This window comes from Natator depressus, chromosome 1, assembly GCF_965152275.1.
Source record: "Natator depressus isolate rNatDep1 chromosome 1, rNatDep2.hap1, whole genome shotgun sequence".
NCBI classification, from domain to species: Eukaryota; Metazoa; Chordata; order Testudines; family Cheloniidae; genus Natator; species Natator depressus.
Window position 1 is genome coordinate 341014236 of NC_134234.1, and position 19779 is coordinate 341034014.

The window sequence follows — 19779 nt, forward strand, 5'->3', positions numbered from 1 at the left end:
ATAGGGCCTAACAGGAAAAACAGTTACTAGGCAGGTATATGAAAGCAAGGTGCTTTAAATCACCAGTGATCTGTAGGGTTCCTGGGAGTTGTACTCACTCACTTCAAGATGAATTCGATGCCAGATTTTGAAAACCATAGACTTAAATAACTTACCAACATTGCTAAATATGATGGTTTGTAATAAGTAAGGGGTCATCATGAACACAGCATGTCAGTAAGTAGTCACTGAGTTTCAGGAATAAAACATTACTGGGTGCTTTCTGTCTAATCTTAAAGGGTGTGCAAAGTTTGAAAAATACCTACTTTGAACCTCGATATATCCTGTTAGTACCAATGAACAAAGAAAAATATGAGGGACATCTGCGGAGGAAGGGGCTGTTTAGCAGGCCAGAGATTGAAACTGCAGTCTCCAGAGTGGACATGTATATCAAAATAAATCAGGATTTTCCAGGATACTTTGATGCGGTAATAAACACAGGTGAGTTAACCTCTTTTGTACCAAGAATCTGATTACCCAGGGTGATGGCAACGGATGCCCCCAAACTGCCATGCAGATAAAGTCATCTCTGAAACAAAAACTAGGGAAGGCAAATTGATGCTCAGAGTAGCTGGTTTGAGTCTGCCAGAAATGGAACCCAGCTAGTTCTTATCCAGAGGACATAAAGAACTGCGGATTTGTATCTTTGTCACCTCAAGATTGAATTACTGCATTATGTGCTAGCTACATCTTAAATCCATCAAGAAACTGAACCTGGTGTAGAATTCAGCTGCACATTTGTTATGCAGTGTCTTTCATGAGGCCGTTACACTGAAGTTCCGTGATCTGTCCTAAGACCCAGATCCTCAAAGGTATTCAGATCCTTTGAGGATCTGGGCCTAATTGTCAGTTGGTTTCTGAATGGAGTTCAGTGTGTTGCTTTTGTCCTGTTAGGCCCTAAATGGCCTGAGGTCTGGCTGCCTTTTACCCTGTGCCATACTGCCACCGTTGAGGTCCGCAGGGGCATAAAGAGAGGAACTGCTGCAAGGGCCTTCTCTGTGAGGACCCTTCTACTTTGAAACTTGATCTCCTCCTTTGGGTAAAATAATTGAATCTGTTGATCTTTCTCAGATGTTTTCTCACTGTTGTTTAGGGAGTGAGAGAAAATCATGAGGGAGGGTAGCAAGTAGTGGGACAGGGGATTTTTCCTAGTTTATTATTTTTTTTTTTTTGACTGGCCATTGCTGCGGTGGATTTGGGACTAGGGTTTAGATGAAATAGCTGGCCTTGTGAATTATTACAATCATATTTTTAACTATTGTTGAGGACACCTGAAGCCAGGGATAGGCAGCCTTACATTTTTAGTGTAAAACAGAAGAAATAAAAGGCAATAAATAAAATGAAATTGAGGAGGAGAACATTTAGGCTGACTTATAGGAGTTTAGAATGTGGCTGAATTTAGGAAATGCTTCTTCACAGTAGTAGGCTGTGGATTATTCTCCCAAGGGAAGTTCCTCAAGTGATGAGGTTTTACCTCATCACTTGAGGAACATTTACAGCTAGACTGGGAATACATTTACCAGAGAATGTATTGTGGAGAAGAAGCCCAAACTGGTAGGGAGATATGCTGGGTGAGCTAACAGGACATTTTCATCTCTGACTTCTGTTATAATTTCGTTCTGGTGCATGGCTGTTCTTTTGTCATACATCCTTTCCCTCCCTCCTTGAAATGTGCAACTGTTTCCTGTAGATGATTACGATGAGGCATACACCCAGCTGAGTCTCCTCATAAAGGAATACCTAGGTATGGTACAGCCTTCAGATTTGGACAGCAGTCGTGTCTTGGATGACAAAACAGTCACAGGTACTGTACATGACTTTCCAACTGTGCCAATCAGGAACTAACACCAACTTTATTAGGAGAATGTTACTAATTACTTGTCAGTTAGAAACCTTTGTGCCCTATCTGTGAGAGAGGTGGCCTCCATGATTACTGGCCTGTGAAAACTCTGCAGGCCTCCCACTGAGTAATGTGCCTCCCTGACTGCCCCTCTCCGAGGAACCGAGTCTGTGATGCTGCTCCTTCCAGTTACTTACAGTTACTTTATATGGCAACTGACTTGGGAGAACAATGTTGGGAAGAGCGCATTGTGTGACCCTAATGTTATATGGAGGCAGGTTACTCCGTAGCGGATAGACATCCACTCATCAGGGAAGGTTTTTAAGGGAGATTCACAACACAAAACATGTCTCCTTGGCTGCCATCTTTGTGCCTATCAGACTAATGAGAAAAAAGAAATGGAGCTCTGAGGCTGAAGACTTACATTCCCCCTGGCCTGGTGACCAGGGATATGAATGGGGTCTCTCCAAATCAGGATCCCTCTTGCCATTGGCCAATAACCCCCATCTCCTTTTAACAATAATTCCTTACTGCCGAGTTAGCCTGGGTGATTGACACCTGGGTTAACCTAGCCCAGGTACAGCCACACGGCACAGCCACATCTGAGTTACTTTGTCCTCAGTGGTGCTGCACGCTTTTATGTGTGTCGCTAGGGCTTTGGGGGCATAGCCCATAATTCTTTGTGCTGCAATGAACTAAGCCTCTTTAGGAGTCTTTCCCAGTGAATTGTGGGAGAACTTGTCTATCGTTTTCGACACACGGGGGAATGGTGGGCAGGCACCCCAGGACTATCAGCACTCGAGTGATATAGCCCGCATTCTCACTGCAAAGTGGGTGGCGTACCAGCCTCAGTGAAAGTGGAACCCAGGCTCTCACCCATACCCCCATTTGGGCCAGCTAGCTCAGGTATAAAGCACCACTAAATTCAGATGTGTGGACAACAGGAGACTTAAGGGAGACACCTGGGCTAACTCTGTGGTGAAGACATGCTTAATGGTGAGACATGCTTCTCCCTAATGCCAAGTAAATTATTTAAGAAATCCATCCTTATTCTGGCCCTAGATTCCATTCTGTCTCCTCTATTTGGACTATACACTCCTGTAATTAATAGAGCCCCCAGTGGGAACGAGGAAGGGGAGACAGAGAGTTTCTTGACAGAGAGTTGTGTAATAAGGGAGACAAGAAACTTGTTTATGATAGCTCTTTTCTCCAAGAGCTTCCACAGTTCATAGGTTACTTTAAATCCAGTGCTGAAGGAGGGTGACTGTTTTACTAAACAGGGGAAGAGCCAATACTCGTGACTTTCTGCATGGCTCGCAAGGCTGCAGATTAGAGAATCTGAAGAGAGTGTAAGACTGGCACAAAAATGTTCATGACAAATAGTGTAAAATTCATCACTTTTTCAGGTCAAGTGGTTTCATATCCTGAAAGAATTAATAAATGTTGATTACTACATGGGGAATGAAAAGCCTCAACATGGATTGTAACATATAGATACTACCATGACAGGTAGCTTTCTAAAGAAACCAGTAAATTTAATCTAAATCTGGACTATCTTAATTTTTACTTCTAGAAGTGCCAGTGTTTGTTTGAGCTTAGGGAAGGCTTGTGGGGCTGACTGGTTTTTGGAGAAGCAGGTTACCATGTATGCTGTATCTTGTTCTTGCAATCTTGCTCTTAGTTATTTTCTGCTAAAACACTAGGGCAGGTGTTCTCAAACTTCGTTGCACCATGACCCCCTTCTGACAACAAAAATTACTCCATGACCCCAGGAAGGGGAACAGAAGCCTGGGCCTGTCTGAGCCCCACTGCCCCAGATGGTGGGGGTTCAGCCCCAGGCAGGGGGCCTGTAACCTGAGCTCCACTGCTGAGGGCTGAAGCGCTCGGGTTTAGGCTTTGGCCCTGGGTGATGGAGGTTGGGCTTCAGCCCTGGGCCCCAGCAAGTCTAAGCCAGCCCTGGTGACCCTATTAAAATGGGGTCCCAACCCACAGTTTGAGAACCGCTTCACTAGGAAATAGAACTTTCTAGCACAGGAGGGAGCGCAAAGTGGAAGGATTATGGACAGAAGAGAATCTTATCTAATTATAATATGTTCTATCTAAAGCACCTGACATTCCTTTAACAAAATCTTAATATTCTTTCACATTTTGGAATTGTGTCAATTTGTACTTTGTTGTTAGCCACAGAAATTCCATTAATAGTACTGGGTTTTGGTAATTTTGCTCTCCATAAAGTAACTTTTAAATTGACTATGCATCGTTAAATTCACTTAGAGCTTCATTTATAGGAGTTTAAATAAATTTAACTATCTTAGTTCTGGAGAGAGTGTCTCTTCTTATGGACTGTGTGAAATAATTCATTTTAAAGAATTTGCCTCAAGGTTGACTTTATTTTGGACATTTTTAGTAAGAGAGTAGAAGGGAGAAGATTGGTTCTCTGATATTATGATAGGTTGTTAATTCTTTTTTTAATGAGCTGCCATTTGAGATCTTTTGTTCATGTACAGAATAAAGACACTGGGAGAAATCAATAAGCTCTTCTTTTGAAACACTTTTTATAGAAGAAATTACCGTACTCATATGATAATGCTTTGCGCGTACGTAGCAGTTTTCATCCAAGATGTCGGTGCTTTATAACTATTAAGTAAGCCTCACAACACTCTGGATAGGAATACATACTTCACAACATTTCACAGATGGGACATTGGGGCTGTAGCTGATTATCAGTGGTGCTGCGCACTCAGAATTCCCCTTGAAGTTGGTGGGAGTGGTGGGTGCTCAGCATGTCTGTAAATCAGGCTCAGTTAATCATTTGCAGCACCTGGAATAGAACTCAGGAGCCATAACTCCCTTGTTTTAATCACTAGAAATTCCAGCATATGCATATCAGCAACTTGAGCTGGCTAGGCTGAGGGACATTTGGGGAAAGTTGGCATTTATTTATTACATAATTACAAAACCAAACATACACAAAATATGAATGTGTGTGTAAGATTGTATGTATTTGATTGTCTCCCTCTCCTCCACCCTTCATTTATTACTCTTCTCTTTAGATTGTAGGTACTTTGAGAGAACTACTTTTGTACAGCACCTACTACAATGGAGCCTTTCTCCTGAGTGGGTTTTCCAAACACTGCCATAATATAAATATTCGTAAGGGTTTTCTTTAAATTTTAAATTGATATTTAGGGGTAATTTGTTAGCTAAACTGAAGCCCAGCCTCCTTATTTGTGGCTGTAGTTTTGCACCCTCAGATTTTGCTTGAAAAAAGTGAGTTAGTTATATCTCCAGCTATCTGGTTTAGTTGCATTTCTGACTACCTGTAAATCAGGTAGAGGTGCAAGTACTTACATTTGCGCCCAGAGGTGAATTGTGTGCACAAAAATTCAGGTGCAAATAATTCTGACAGAAGGAAGGGCAAGTGATTCAAATTCCCTGGCTGTGAGGTAGGTCAAACATAGCCTTTGAACAGCTTAACAGTGGTAACAATGTTTAATAGCTAGCACCTCAGGCAAATAAAATTAAGCAAAGCAACATGCCGTACACCATCGGTGTCCCTCAGTGGTTTCTGTTTTGAGTATTTTTGGGAGCCTACACTTCCCTAGGTATTTTGAGGATGAATTTGTTAATATTTGTAAAGTGTTTTACAAATTACAAAAAGTGCTAAGTATATTTATTCCATTCCCTGGCATCTATTTCTTAGAACTGAGTATCTTCTTATCTTTTTAACTTTCATTCTTACCACTTGCAAACCCAGAACAGTGTGAAAAGGTACCTGGTTATTCTGCAACTGCAGACATGGAGTTTCTTCAACAGGATTTCAACTTCTTGTAAACAGAGTTTAAATTAAGGGTTTTGTTGCAATAATAACTATACCTGTTCCCTACTAGATTCCAGCTCACTGTCTTTTGGAGATCACAAAACTTTAACCAGTGGAGGGACCATTAGAATTGCCCAGTCTTCTGACATCAATGAATTTTCGGACTCTTCAGCCAGAAACTACTCTGTTAGAATCTCAGCCAAACTTGCCGCACAAAAAACGCCAGTGGTAAGGGGGAAATGCTCTAATTTTAAACATATAGAATGCTAACCTATGAGTAGGATGTTTATGCTTTGGTCTATCCCTCCAGCCCCCATATCATTTTTACTGCTGTTCTCTGAACTCCTTCCAGTTTGTCAATATTTTCCCAGAGTGGAATGCCCAGAATCAAGTGTACCAAAGGCAGCTGAAAGAAAATGTCATGAGCATCATCATCTGAGGAGGAGATGGGGTAGGGAACTGTGGGCTTAATCTTTTCACACCAGTTTTACACCAGAGTAACTTCATTGATTCTGTTGGAGTTGCTTCTGATTTATGTGGTTTAAGTTGGATGAGGATCAGCTCCTATATACTTCTACAAGAATGCATGGAAACAATCCAAATTCAGGATAAATAATGGATATGCTGCCATGAGATATAAGGAAATCGTCTAACAGGACATCAAGAGCTTTGAACCTGATTCTGCTCCCACTGAAGTCAATGACAAAACTCTCATTCACCTGAGTGGCTGCATGTTTGGCATGGTTGTCACCAGAGATTGAATTCAGACATGTTTCACTGCTGCTTTTTCTTCTTTTTTTGGCCCAGAGACTCAACAGTGTGCTTAAATTTTAAACAACCTTGTGCAATCTAAGCTTCATTTTTTTTATAGGTTGTTCCCTAAAGGCAGACTTTAACTCACTCTCCTTGCAGGCAGTGGTGGAGTTAGTGCTGTCAAGCAGATATTTCTAATGATCCTTTTCAATGACAACGGCAGGGGAAAGAAAAAAACAATGGAAGCTTCAAAATATGTTCCATTCCAGGGCTATGAAGTCATAATGATGAATGATGGTTTGGGCAGGCCTGGCTTGCTGGATAGTTATTGCCACTATCTCTGTATTTATAGCAAGCTATACCTGATTCTGATGTCTAGAGTTTTGATTCTGGATGGAGCAGAGAATCAAAAAAAATCACTGCTATCCAAGACTTAAAGAAAGGCTTTCTTTAGTGGGGAGAAAGGTATGACTGTAAAATGGGCTACCCAGACAGGGAACCCTCCCATCTTTCAGACATCTTAAGCAAAATCCCATGTCTCATGCCATGTAGAGTTAAATAACTGTCATTTCATTTTATGTTTATTTCATCAGAATATATATTAGCTTAAACTGAAGGAGAAGGCTGTGTTTCTCTCACTTCAGCAGCTTTCTGCCGTCATCTGTATCACAGCGATTTATGTCTCTCTCTCTTTATTGCATCTTATATTGACACTTTACATTTTGTCAAGCCAGGGAAATAAGTATTTTATGATGAAGGTGGCTATAATTTAGCCCGGGTTTAAGTTCTTCAGTGGGCTAGAAGGCTTCCTTTATTAGTTTCCATGTTCGTTGCTGGGAATATCTGCCAAGCTATTTACTTGGCCTTCTAAGTGCCCAATATATTTGTTCATGTGTATGATGAGGTTCTGTAGGATCAACTGAAATGTCAGTCAGTAAGTGCTCCAATGTGAAACATGAGTGCAGCTCCAATAATTTTCAATATTAAAGATTGTAAATATGTCTGTTATGAATTTAAAGTAAAATCCTGTTTAATTGTTCCATTTGGAAGGAGAAATGATTCGTTACTTTTGGCAACAAAAGCATATGGCATGACTGCTACAACTGCATTCCATGCTTCCTATGTGTAGAATGGCAAAGTGAGAGAGAGCATAAAAAGACTAGCACTGGCAATCCAGGAGCAGGGTAAGAGGAAAGGCTTGCTGACCAGGAAAAGAACCATCATTCTCCATGGCCCTTGCAACTTGTGGGTGCAAAACACATTATACCAATGTTGCACAAGTAGAAATAATTACACGAGTTGCAAGGCAGTACAGAACCAGGCCCTGCAATCCATGCAAAAATCAGAAAGAATTGCTTCTTTACAAAGTACATGATTTGTGAAACATCTGTCTGAAATCTGTGTAGGTCTGGACCTAGCTGGAGTAGCAAAAGGGAAGGAAATCACAACAATCTGTGGGTGAATAGGTTCAACAAGGCAATCTGGCTCTCTTTCTTGTGAACGCTTTGCCATCTGGAGAGCTATTCCTGGGATGGGAGTCAGAGTCACCAGATAAATTGTGGTGTGGGGTCTTATTGTACCATTGTGATGCCAAATCAATATGTGATAATGTCACTATAAAATGACTGTTGTTTTTCTGAGCATTCTCTTGCCTTACCCACACTGGATTTGTCTGCACTGGGAAATTATATTGTGCTGATGCAGCACATGTTAACTAACACACTGATTCTCCAGTCTGCTAAGGCTACCTTGTGCTAGGTATACACAGAACCCTGAAAGTGGCCATAGATTTCCAGCAGAGAATTCCCTCTGTGTAGGGGAAATCTCAGCTGGTGTAGAGTTGGCACAGGTGGGTAGCCACCAACCACTCCCCTACGCTTAGAGTGAGAGGACAAGGAAAGCAGCATGTCAGGAGTGTGTTGGAGCCAAATTCTACTATACTCCTTCCCAGTGTTTTCCCCAGGAATTGAAATTAAGGGGGGGTGTTTGAATTTGGGGGGGGGGGGGGAAGGTCAGGGCCGATGAGGGGTGAGACTGTGAGGGTGAAGGTGGGCTGTATGGCACCAGAGTAAAAACTGAAAAATGTTCCATGACCATTTTATTAGATTTAACTCATGTTTTAAAATCATCACACAAATGGAAGTTGGCTACTCAAGCGTTCTATGAAGCACTACATCTACATCCTTCTTGGTTTCTTGTTATAATTTTGCACAACTCCGTTAATGAACTTCTTGAATGCAATGTGTGTTCATCTTTGGTGGCTTCTCGTGTGTTCAGTACTTCCATTCCTTCAATTGATATGCTCATTAGTTCATTCACATGATCAGGCAGAAGATGACTTCTTTCAGAACACAAAATTCTATCCAATGATGAAAAAGAACGCTCAGCTGTAGCTGTTGTGACTGGGAGTAACGAGATGAATTCCTAGTTCTTTCATCTCAGGAAACATAGCACAAATATCAGGTTGAGCCACTAGTGATGATAAAAAAGAAGTTGAAGTCAAAACTTCATTCATCCCTCGTATGGTATTCCATTGTGTGTTCAAATTCTCTATTCTGTCCTGAGCACATGGCAGCCCCATTGCTGGTAGTGCCTCACTCCACTCAACTGTCAGTGTTTTATAGGACAGGGATCTGTAAAAGCTACATAGAGGTTGAGTAGAATCTAGAAGTTGCTGTTGTACATTTTTAAGAATCAAGTCTGTGTACCTTTTCAGTTGTCTTAACAAACAATTCTTGTCCTCTTCACTTAAGGATTCAGTATAAATGCCTTCATTAGTCAACTTCTGGACTGAAGTCTTTGCTTCTTCCAGTACTTTTTCAATGGTTAGGTCTCTGATCCAAATGTAGCTTCTATTGCTGGACAGAGATCTACCACTGTTGTAGCAGATGCCTGGATGGCATTGTTTAATGACCCAAGTGGTTTCAACAGTGGACTTACAAGAGAGAGAATGGCAATAGTCTTCTCTGAATGTAGTAGCAAAAGTAATCCACCAGCCTCACTACTTAGATCCATCCCATCTTGGTAGAGACTTTCCAAAGCCAGTAATAACGGCTGGAGTAATTTTAAGACAACAGCCAAGGATCGCTCATGAGAAAGACAGAGGGTGTTCCCAGGTTGGACTAACTTGAACTTCAGTCCCAGTGTATCTTCTGTATTTTCCAAGATATTCAGTCTTTTTGGACGCTTGCTGAAAAAAGAATATAATGAAGACATTAAATTTATAACTTTTTAAATGTCTTTTGAAGAGTCTGCGGCTCGTACTAGCACTAGTTGGAGTAGATGGCCTCTGCAGTGTGTATAGGAGAGATCAGGGTTACGCTTTTCTCAGAACAAAGCTTGTACTTCACCATGTCTTCCAGAGAAGTTTGCAGCTCCATCAAATTCACAAGCAGCCATCTGTTTGGGGTCCAATTGACAAGCATTTAACTCTTCTAAGATGTGAGTTGTCACAGATGCAGCCGATGTGTCTTCTATAACTTGAACATCGAGAAATGCATCTACTGGCCTACCACTGACATCCAGATAACATACACAATGACTTAATACTTGATGCCCATTTGCATCGGTGCATTCATCAGCCACGTATGCAAATTTTTTGAATGTGGTGAGAGAGTTCTTCACTTTTTCAACTGTTGAGTCTTTCACTGTTGCACCACGTGCTTCTAGCCAGTCAGTTGAGTTTCTTGCAGAAAGATAGTGAGCATTTGCTGGTCTTGTTCAGAACCAGGGTTCAGCTTCAGGATGAACAAGTGACAATGCACTTAACATTGGCCTCCAGTTTGTAGTGTGTGGTATCTCTTGCTTAAATAGAAAGTATGATGCCACAGCCATGTTTGTTCGCATGAACTGTGTTGTGTCTCCAGCATTCTTAACAGCCTCATTAACACTCACCGGTGTTGTCCTTGGTCAGTGGAGACTGAGTACAGAGGTGCTTTCACATGAGTTCACCTCCCAGGTGGGGGGCAAGAAGGCGCCTTGCTCGTTCCTCCAGCTGCTCACTGTTCGCTCTGGCCACTGTTGTTCATTGTGCCCCCCGTTCACTCCATCACTCTGTTGCCAGTAGCCCTGTGCCATCACTTCTGCTGCCACCTGCCACTGTGACCTCTGCGAGTTGGTCTCTTGAGGTTCCACCAGCTCTCAGTGATTTCAGCTGAGCTCTCAGTGGGGGAACCTCACTGCTAGTGCAGGCTGGGCCGTCTCTTCCACAGAAACACTGTCCCACAGCAGGTCTAAGCACTTAGACCTGATTATCAATGATTTCAGCTGTAGTGGTCACTTAACACAACAAAAGACTATCTATGGAGCCTAATCAGCTCTGTCTTTAAACAGTGGAGAGGGGCAGGTCAAATAGTACTTGTGACTCAGGCAGACCATCAAGCAAAACACCCGTCCGCACCCTCTCTCTTGATGCCCTCAATCAGCACAGGCTGAGTACAGTTCTACTGCCCTTTACTCATACAATAAGAATAACAACATTTCATTCCTGCCCCCACCCCCATTCAAGTGATTTGTAACCGAACCCCAGCCAAAATCTATCATTGGGGCAACACAGCTCTGTTTGCTGGATACCTAGGTAGATTAGGTTTGAATGTAAATACAATCTGGTCCTGCAGCCTTTCCCCCCAGCCCTCAGCTCATCACTCGCTGTCAGGGAGAGCACATTTAGACTTTGCTTACAAATCATCATTTGAAATTATTAGGTTGGCCAACATCACCGAAATGAATGCACTGACACTGTCATAAAAAACAACAGCTGTATAAGGAAGCTAGTCTATGTTCATACTTTTCAAATCTATTCTACCTTTTCAGATACACATATTTTATCATGCACATTATGTGCTTTTAAAGTGTGTATTAATATTTCAATTTCAATTCAAATTTCGAAGCAATCACTAAATTGGCAACACAGCATGTAACTATTCACAAAACTAGGGGGAGTGTTGGGGAAATTCACGGGGGGTGTAGGGAAATCCCTGCTACATCCTTTGCTGGTGAAAGGAACCTTATGCAAGCAGCGTAAATTAAAGTAGGATTATTCTTGTTTTAATTTATACTGGGACTGTGAATCAACCAGCTCCCTGCAGTCACCCCTTTCTGCTACATCCTAGCATAGCTCAGATGTAGTGAAGAATCAGGGCTTCAGTGTAAACCAGGACCGCCATGTTTAAAATCAGGCGTGACTTTAAAGACAAAAGTCCTGTCTACACTGAGTGCTGAGTGATATTTAACACTGTGTTAGTTAACGTGTTATAACACAATGTAATTTCCCAGTATAGCTAAACCTATACACTCAAGAGCCTTAGGCTATGTCTACACTACCACTTTTGTCAGCAAAACTGGTGTTGCTCAGGGGTGTGAAACCCGCCCCCCTGCCGAGTAACATGAGTTTCACTGGCATAAGTGGTAGTGTGCACAGCACTATGCCGGTGGGAGAGCTTCTCCTGCTGACATAATTACCGCTGCTCATTGGAAGTGCTCTCCCCCTTTGGCATAGAGCGGCTACATGAGAGATCTTGTAGCGGTACAGCTGGGCCACTGTAAGGTCTCTAGTGTAAACATAGCCTTAGCCAGAGACAGGAATGTCGTGGCCATTTGTTACCTTTTTGAAGGCCTGTATGTACTTGTAAGTTATTGTAATAAGTTGATCATATTTCTTGCTCAGGAAAAAGCATCTCTGCAGAGGCGGCAACGTGCAGCACGTCAGGCGCTGTTGGGGAAGGCTCCTAGTGCATATGCCCAACTTTTTCAAAGGTAACGCGGGCATTTGTATTAGTCACGCCCTTTTCAGCCGAATGGAAAATGTCCATCTTGAATTCCTTTCCCATTGTGTCTGGAAGATGAATGATCAGAAGCTCTTAAAGATCACAAGTCCCATGGCTGACTCTTCTTCTTAAAGCGTTTAAGTCGAATCCTACAGTTAAGCCCTATACATGGAGATAGTTTAAGACCATTTTGGCTCTCAAGTCAGAGGGTGGACTAACAGCATGAGGCCAACCTGCAGTATATCTGGGACTGTGAATTTATAACACACACAATGACAAGGCTGCCTAGCTCGCAGCAGGGAGCAGTTGGGAGGGTGCGAGAAGCTGGGGCATCTGGACTCCACTTCTGGCGGGCGAGAAGCCCCGGGCTACTTCCCCTTGCTCCCGGCAAGGAGCAAGGGGCAGCCCTCCAGGAGCCTACTGGGCAGGGTTCCCAGTAGGGAGCTGCAACGGAGTTGAGAGACTGGGCTCTCAGCTCCCCACACTGTCCGTCTTAGGTCGGTGGATGCCCACCACCTGTATATATTAAGTCGACTTACATTTCTAGCATAGATATACCCTTAGTCCACTGTTATTTGCTGCCTTTATTTCACAGTGCCTTGCTCATATTTTGGATTCTTTGTTTGGAGTGAAAATAAGACTTTGTTTTGGCAGAGCTGTCAGATAGGTGAAAGAAACTCCTATCACCCTCATTTGGTATTTGCAATTACCAGCCCTGAAGGGACATCTGTGCTCGGTGAAAACAAATTGGATGCAGGAGTAGACAACACTCCATTCCATATGGTGATGCAAGAAGTGAAGTCAGGAAATGCCATAAATATGAACGGTTGAGACTCTGAGAGTTGGACAATGAACCCTGAAATCATAGATATTAGATAGAAAAGAGACCTACAGGGTCATTTAGTGCATACCAATGGCTGGTGCATGATTGTTCCCTATACGTAGTATGTTTACTAGTGCAATATCCAGTCGAGTTTTAAATGTACCTTGAGACTGGCTTTTCACCTTAGAAGGCTCTTCCGCAGTTTAATACATCTCCCTATCAGAAAGATTATCGTGATATCTACCCTAAATTATCACTATCCAGTTTCATCCCATTACTCCTAGTTATACGCCTTGTACCACTCAATATAACCCCTCTTCTTTTTTTATGCATTTCAGAAAATTAGACTGTTACCATGTGTCCACTCTCTATTAGTCAACAATTAGCCAAACTACATATAGTTACATCTTTCCTCATAAGTCTGTTCCTCTGGACCCCTGGTAAATTTTGGTGTTGTGCTCTAAATTCCCTTCAATCTGTTAACATCTGGTAATTAGGTGCCAGAATTGATCACAATATTCCAGGTGCAGCTGCAACAACGGGTAGCAAAGAAGGCAAAATTACCTCCTGTCTCTGGGACATGATACCTCATTGCCACTGCATATGCAGCTCAAAATTGCATTGGCCTTTTGTGGTCATTTTGTGTGACAAACCCAAGTCTCAGTAGCAGCCGTGTCAGTATCCGCAAAAAGAAAAGGAGGACTTGAGGCACCTTAGAAATTAATAAATTTATTTGAGCATAAGCTTTCGTGAGCTACAGCTCACTTCATCGGATGCATGCAGTGGAAAATACAGTGGGGAGATTTATATACACACAGAACATGAAACAATGGGTGTTATCATACACGCTGTAACAAGAGTGATCAGGTAAGGTGAGCTGTTACCAGCAGGAGAGCCGGGGGGAGGAGGGGGAAACCTTTTGTAGTGATAAGGTGGGCCATTTCCAGCAGTTGACAAGAACGTCTGAGGAACAGTGCGGGGAGGGGAGGAGAATAAACATGGGGAAATAGTTTTACTTTGTGTAATGATCCATCCATTCCCAGTCTTTATTCAAGCCTAAGTTAATTGTACCCAGTTTGCAAATTAATTCCAATTCAGCAGACTCTCGTTGGAGTCTGTTTTTGAAGTTGTTTTGTTGAAGAATTGTCACTTTTAGGTCTGTAATCAAGTGACCAAAGAGATTGAAGTGTTCTCCGACTGGTTTTTGAACGCTCTAATTCTTGACGTCTGATTTGTGTCCATTTATTCTTTTACGTAGAGACTGTCCAGTTTGGCCAATGTACATGGCAGAGGGGCATTGCTGGCACATGATGGCATATATCACATTGGTAGATGTGCAGGTGAACGAGCCTCTGATAGTGTGGCTGATGTGATTAGGCCCTATTTTGGAGTCCCCTGAATAGATATGTGGACACAGTTGGCAACGGGCTTTGTTACAAGGATAGGTTCCTGGGTTCGTGGTTCTGTTGTGTGATGTGTGGTTGCTGGTGAGTATTTGCTTCAGGTTGGGGGGGGCTGTCTGTAAGCAAGGACTGGCCTGTCTCCCAAGATCTGTGAGAGTGATGGGTCGTCCTTCAGGATAGGTTGTAGATCCTTGATGATGCATTGGAGAGGTTTTAGTTGGGGGCTGACTTCCTGTTCGTTGTCATCTCTAGGTTTTTTCAGCATGCTGCTTCCTAGGTTTCTCCTCTCTGTGGAGTATCTGTCCACTTATCTTTATCTGTGACTTAGATTATTTTTCCCCAGTGTGTATTTTATTTTGACTTTTTTTTGTTTCTACTTGGCTACACAAGTAAAGCACAAATCACATCTCTCTGAAATTTGATTATAAAAATTTCTCTTGACATCCATCATTTTTCTCTTGTCAGCTTTGATATTGTATATTGTCTACTTTCATTTAAAATACAATTCAATTCAATACAATACAAATACCCATTCAGGGAAAATGTTTCTTAATCTCAAAGTTCAGTGACTGTGGGAGGGAGCTTCTTACTGTACTCTGTTGTCAAGAAAAAGAGAATTACTGTTTACATCGAAAGCTATCCTTTTTACTGGCAGTGCAGTTGAACTAACTGAGAGAATGCTGGTCCTAGAGTTGTGCTGACATAACTGAAGATGCTAATAGACAAAGAAAAAAATATACTCAAAAAAGCTATATTAACTCCAAGCTCCATTGAAATGGAAAGTGGAAAACCACTGTTCGCCACAATGGATGAACTTAGTAGGGAAAGAAACTTTGTTCCATTGAGGGCATTGTAAATAATTTGGAACAAAATAAATTTATAGCTATAATAAAATACTGTTTTTAAAAAAGCACAGCTGTCTAATTGGTAAATATACAGAGTATTTGCCATATAGAAATACCAGTGTTTTTATACAATGCTATAAACTACTGAATTGGATATTTTAAGATTTTGGGACATGTCCTTGACCAACGTAAATCAAAAGTAGCTCAGTTTAAATCAAAGAAGTTATATTGGTTTTAAAAGTGGTTTAAAGGAAGAATCAGTTCTGTTTTTATTTATTGCAACAGCCAAAGGAATAACTACATAAATTTATATTTTTAAATTGAGATAATTTAAAATCTGACTTCCTTATTTTGTTCCTGTAGCTGTGTGCAGTTGCAATTGAGGTTATTTTGATGTTTAACTACCTGAAACAGTATGTGGGCACAATTGGGTAGTTTGACATCTAATAATAATATCTAGTTCGTGTCAATTGTGCCTGTGCTATTAAAGGTACAAAATAAGAGGCTGGGGTGAGGTCTAACTGAAATCAGGCCCTTAGCCATTGAATAACTTGTTGATGTCCCCTGAATGCCCCCTGAGGGCCTGGATTCTGTCACATACACATATGAGTAAAGAAGAGAAGGCATGGCCAAGAAGAGAACTGCAAAGTGTAATTGACAGTGCCACGGTCCTGGCTCCACCCCAACTCAGGGAATTCACACACTTTGCAGTCTCTGCACTGCTTTCCAGGATGGGGCTTTGTTGGAGCATACAGGAGGTATGTTCCATGCATTTTAACATAACACACTTGATACACTCTCTTCTGCCTGGATAGCTCATGGTCAGGGCATGAGTATTCCACGCAGGTGGCTGTATGAGAGATTTGCTGGCTTTCCTGTCTGATCATAAGAACATAAGAATGGCCATCCTGGGTCAGACCAAAGGTCCATCTAGCCCAGTATCCTGTCTTCCGACAGTGGCCAGGTGCCCCACATTCCCACTGGACGATCAAGATGCTAATGGAGCACTGAAGGACGATAAGGCCATTGCAGAGAAACTAAATGAATTCTTTGCATCGGTCTTCATGGTTGAGGAGGTGAGGGAGGTTTCCAAACATGAGCCATTCTTTTTAGGTGACAAATCTGAGGAACTGTCCCAGATTGAGGTGTCATTAGAGGAGGTTTCGGAACAAATTGATAAACAGTATCACCCTGAGCTCTTCCAGCTAAGCCATCCTGGTCTCCGAAGACCATACACGGTCTCTGAGGGCCAGGAGTTCCTTACACCAAATGCACACAAATGCCACCTGCCCATAGGGCAGGTAATCATACATGCTGCATTGGGTGCAATAAACTGGGTAACCCCCACTCTGTTGCTGGACTTCTTCCTACATTCTCTTTTTACTCCTGAAGCTTGTTCCTTTGTTGTTGTTTTGTTTTTATCAGGGGGTGTGTTTGGCTTTAAGTTTCAAGAAGTTTAGGGAATGTTAAGTGAATGTGCCCCCCTCCCCTCACACTCTCCCTGGAGAACTCCCTCGCAAAACTCCCCTCTTTGCTCGCTCCCCTGGTCACTTAGGGGCGGGCTTTTTAAGGCCCTGGTCTTCCTGAGTAGCCCTGCCCCTTGGTTAAGGGTTGATGGGTACAGGATACAGGTACAACATAATGTTGCTTTGCCACATTATTCTGTGCCCATTTGGGGGGCAGAAAGGAAGAAGCAGTAACTGTGGCCCCAGGTACATGGGTGTCCTCTTCAGAGTGTCAAAGTGGATGAGGTAATTTCTTTTATTGGACCAGCTTCTGCTGTTCAGGGAGAGACAAGCTTTTGAGCTTACACAGAGCCCTTCTTCAGGTTTGGGAAATGTACTCAGAAATACTGAAACATACTCAGAAGCTCTGTGGAAGCTCGAAAGCTCCTCTCTGTCCCTAACAGAAGTTGGTCCAATAAAAGATATTATCTCCCCCACCTAGTCTCTCTAATATCCTGGTACCAACATGGCTACATCAACACTGCATATGCTTCAGAGTGTGTAATTTAACTTAGCTGACATGTTTTTCTTTCTTAATCAAGCTGCGGCAGCCTGGAGCAACAGAAATTATAAACTCCTGGAATATGAATGTTTCTAATGAAACTGATGACAAAACCTTAATGACAGTCACACACTCAATTGGCAGTGTGAAAAATAAGGGATTTGGCAGGGAGGGGGAAATCCCTGTGAAGCCTTTTAAAACACGTTTCTTTCAATTGTCTGGCTGGTTGTTTTAAGCGTATCTATCAGTAGGGATTTAGCCTTTGAGAATGGGTCACTGATTCTAAATCAAAGCCTTCACTTCAGGGAGCAGAGTCCATTTTCCTGTGGCGGATGAGTCCTTAGACTGTGACCTTCTATCTGAAGTGGTGCATGATGTATCCTCTTCTCAGATTTCTGTTTGAGCTCTCCTAACCTCTGCTGTCAAGCTGCGTGTTTCAGCATTGCATATTGAGTGGAGATATTTGTTAGGAAATGTGTGTGGGCGGAGGGTTGTTTTTTGTTTCTTTGAAATGCCATGACGTTGATTTAGAAGGCTTTTGAGAGTCATCAGTGGCTCTGAGAGCCAGCAATGGGATAAAGAACCCTTTTTCCTCTATGTAATTGGTTCAGGCCAATAATGACCAAAAGCCGTTACCTGCTGGCAACCATTTGGTGGCCTATGCAATAGAAATTTTTGGTCTCACTTTAAGGGAGATTTATTTATAAGTAGGATTAATAGGATGAAACTAAGAAAGGGCAAATGAAAGACCAATGGCAGAAAAATCCTGTTTGCAGTGAAACGTGTTAGGCTATGGAATGATTCCCCAAGGAAACTGGTGACAATCCCATCACTGAGACATTTTAAAAAATAAACAGGACAAAGCACTAGAAAACATACAATAGGAAACAATCCTGCATTGGTAAAGGTTGGTTTAGACAACCTAAAAGATCTTTTGTGATTCTAGTATCTGTGATTTCTATGGGACAAGGATCTACAAACCACTTCTGCAGTTGACAACATTATTGGCAATCTTAGCAGAAGAGCTGAAGAATGAGGGGACATGCTGAGTTGGGGTGTATCAGCAAGATGGCTGCTGCACCTGTACATAGGATAGATAAAGGGCATCTTTTAAGAGCTGTAACTTAATTTTAAATAAAATATTTTAAGAGGGACTTCTCTTACGTTGGAAATTCAGCAGTGCTCTTTGGCACGTGACTAATGTTTATATATAAAATGGAGGCAATACTGCAGTTAGCGTGGGTTACATTTTGTTAGATGTTACCATGAGTGACTGTTGTAGAAGACACGAAGAAGGAACTCCAGGCCTTGTTAATAACAGACACAAGATGATGAGAAAAATAATGTTGTAGGCAAGACTTTCAAATGGGACCTGTGCTCCTAAATCACTTGAATACTTTTGAAAAGCTCACCCTTAACAGGTATAACCTCTTTTAATAGATCAAAACTATTTTTTTTTCATTAAAAATAAATGTGCTTAGCTTACCACTTTGGAATCAGGCGAGCATAGATGCAATACTGATTGTCGTTCCAGGAGTCTGTATTTATTGTTGTACCACACAAGTTTTATTACAATGTGGTCTACTAAGCAGAGATGGGGACTGGGAGTCTGGACTCCTGCTTTCTCTTACTGCTTCAGTTGGTGCCTTGATACGTAACCTTGGGCAAGTCACTTAGGCCAAAATTTTCAAACATGGGCACCTAAGGTTAGGCACCTATATCCATTTAGAAATCTACATTAGTGGCCTGAATTTTAAAGATGCTGTCAGAATTCCCATTAAAATCTAGGAGCTATGGGAAGTTTTGGCTTTAACGTCTGTGGCTCACTTTTCCCATCTGTAAAATTGGCATAATACTAACCCAGCTTTATAAAGCACTCTGAGATACTCTGATGAAGGACACTAGATCAGTGTGCCGAACGTAGTGTATTAGAATACATGAATGTATGCTCTGCATGCTTAACTTTCTTTTTATGTCATTTCAGACATCTTGCAAGTACCCCAGCAGCGATCAGCCCACATGGATTACTGGAGCCAACATCATATAGCTCTATGCTCCCAAGTGGAAGTAATGTCACCCAAGACCGGAGTCTGCTCCCTGCTAGCCCAGACACCAGGTGAGTTTAGCTGCTGGATGAACAGATTATTGCTGGACAGGTTAAAAGATAATGCCATAGCGCACAAGACTTAAAACGATTTCCCCAACTAATGCAATTGTCTCCTCTGTTACATCAACTGCCTTGCTAAACACATGTTGCGACAATGTAAAACAGAACCTGGGGATGATATTGCATAAGTGCTGTAACTCATGTGGATGACGTAGCTGCAGACTGAAGATTTCATGAGCTTTGTTTTTAAAGGGGCATATTGGAGAAGGGAATGAAAAAAATGAAAAAGGATAGGGAGAAGAATGAAAGAGCTTGGGACTCCATGTAGAGAAACAAAACTAGAGTGATCACTATTTAAACTCATAATTTACCAACAG

The 19779-nt window shown here is 42.0% G+C and overlaps 1 protein-coding gene across 2 annotated transcripts in view; it reads left to right on the plus strand.

The window, feature by feature from the left end:
- Window positions 1-19779, plus strand: part of LRGUK (leucine rich repeats and guanylate kinase domain containing) — a 78175-nt gene that overhangs the window by 48365 nt on the left and 10031 nt on the right. For both annotated transcript variants that reach the window (XM_074942708.1, XM_074942709.1), the window contains exons 14-18: window positions 279-480; window positions 1730-1843; window positions 5770-5927; window positions 12118-12206; window positions 19280-19411. In XM_074942708.1, coding sequence (XP_074798809.1) covers window positions 279-480; window positions 1730-1843; window positions 5770-5927; window positions 12118-12206; window positions 19280-19411 — 695 coding nt within the window. The remainder of the gene's footprint in view (window positions 1-278; window positions 481-1729; window positions 1844-5769; window positions 5928-12117; window positions 12207-19279; window positions 19412-19779) is intronic.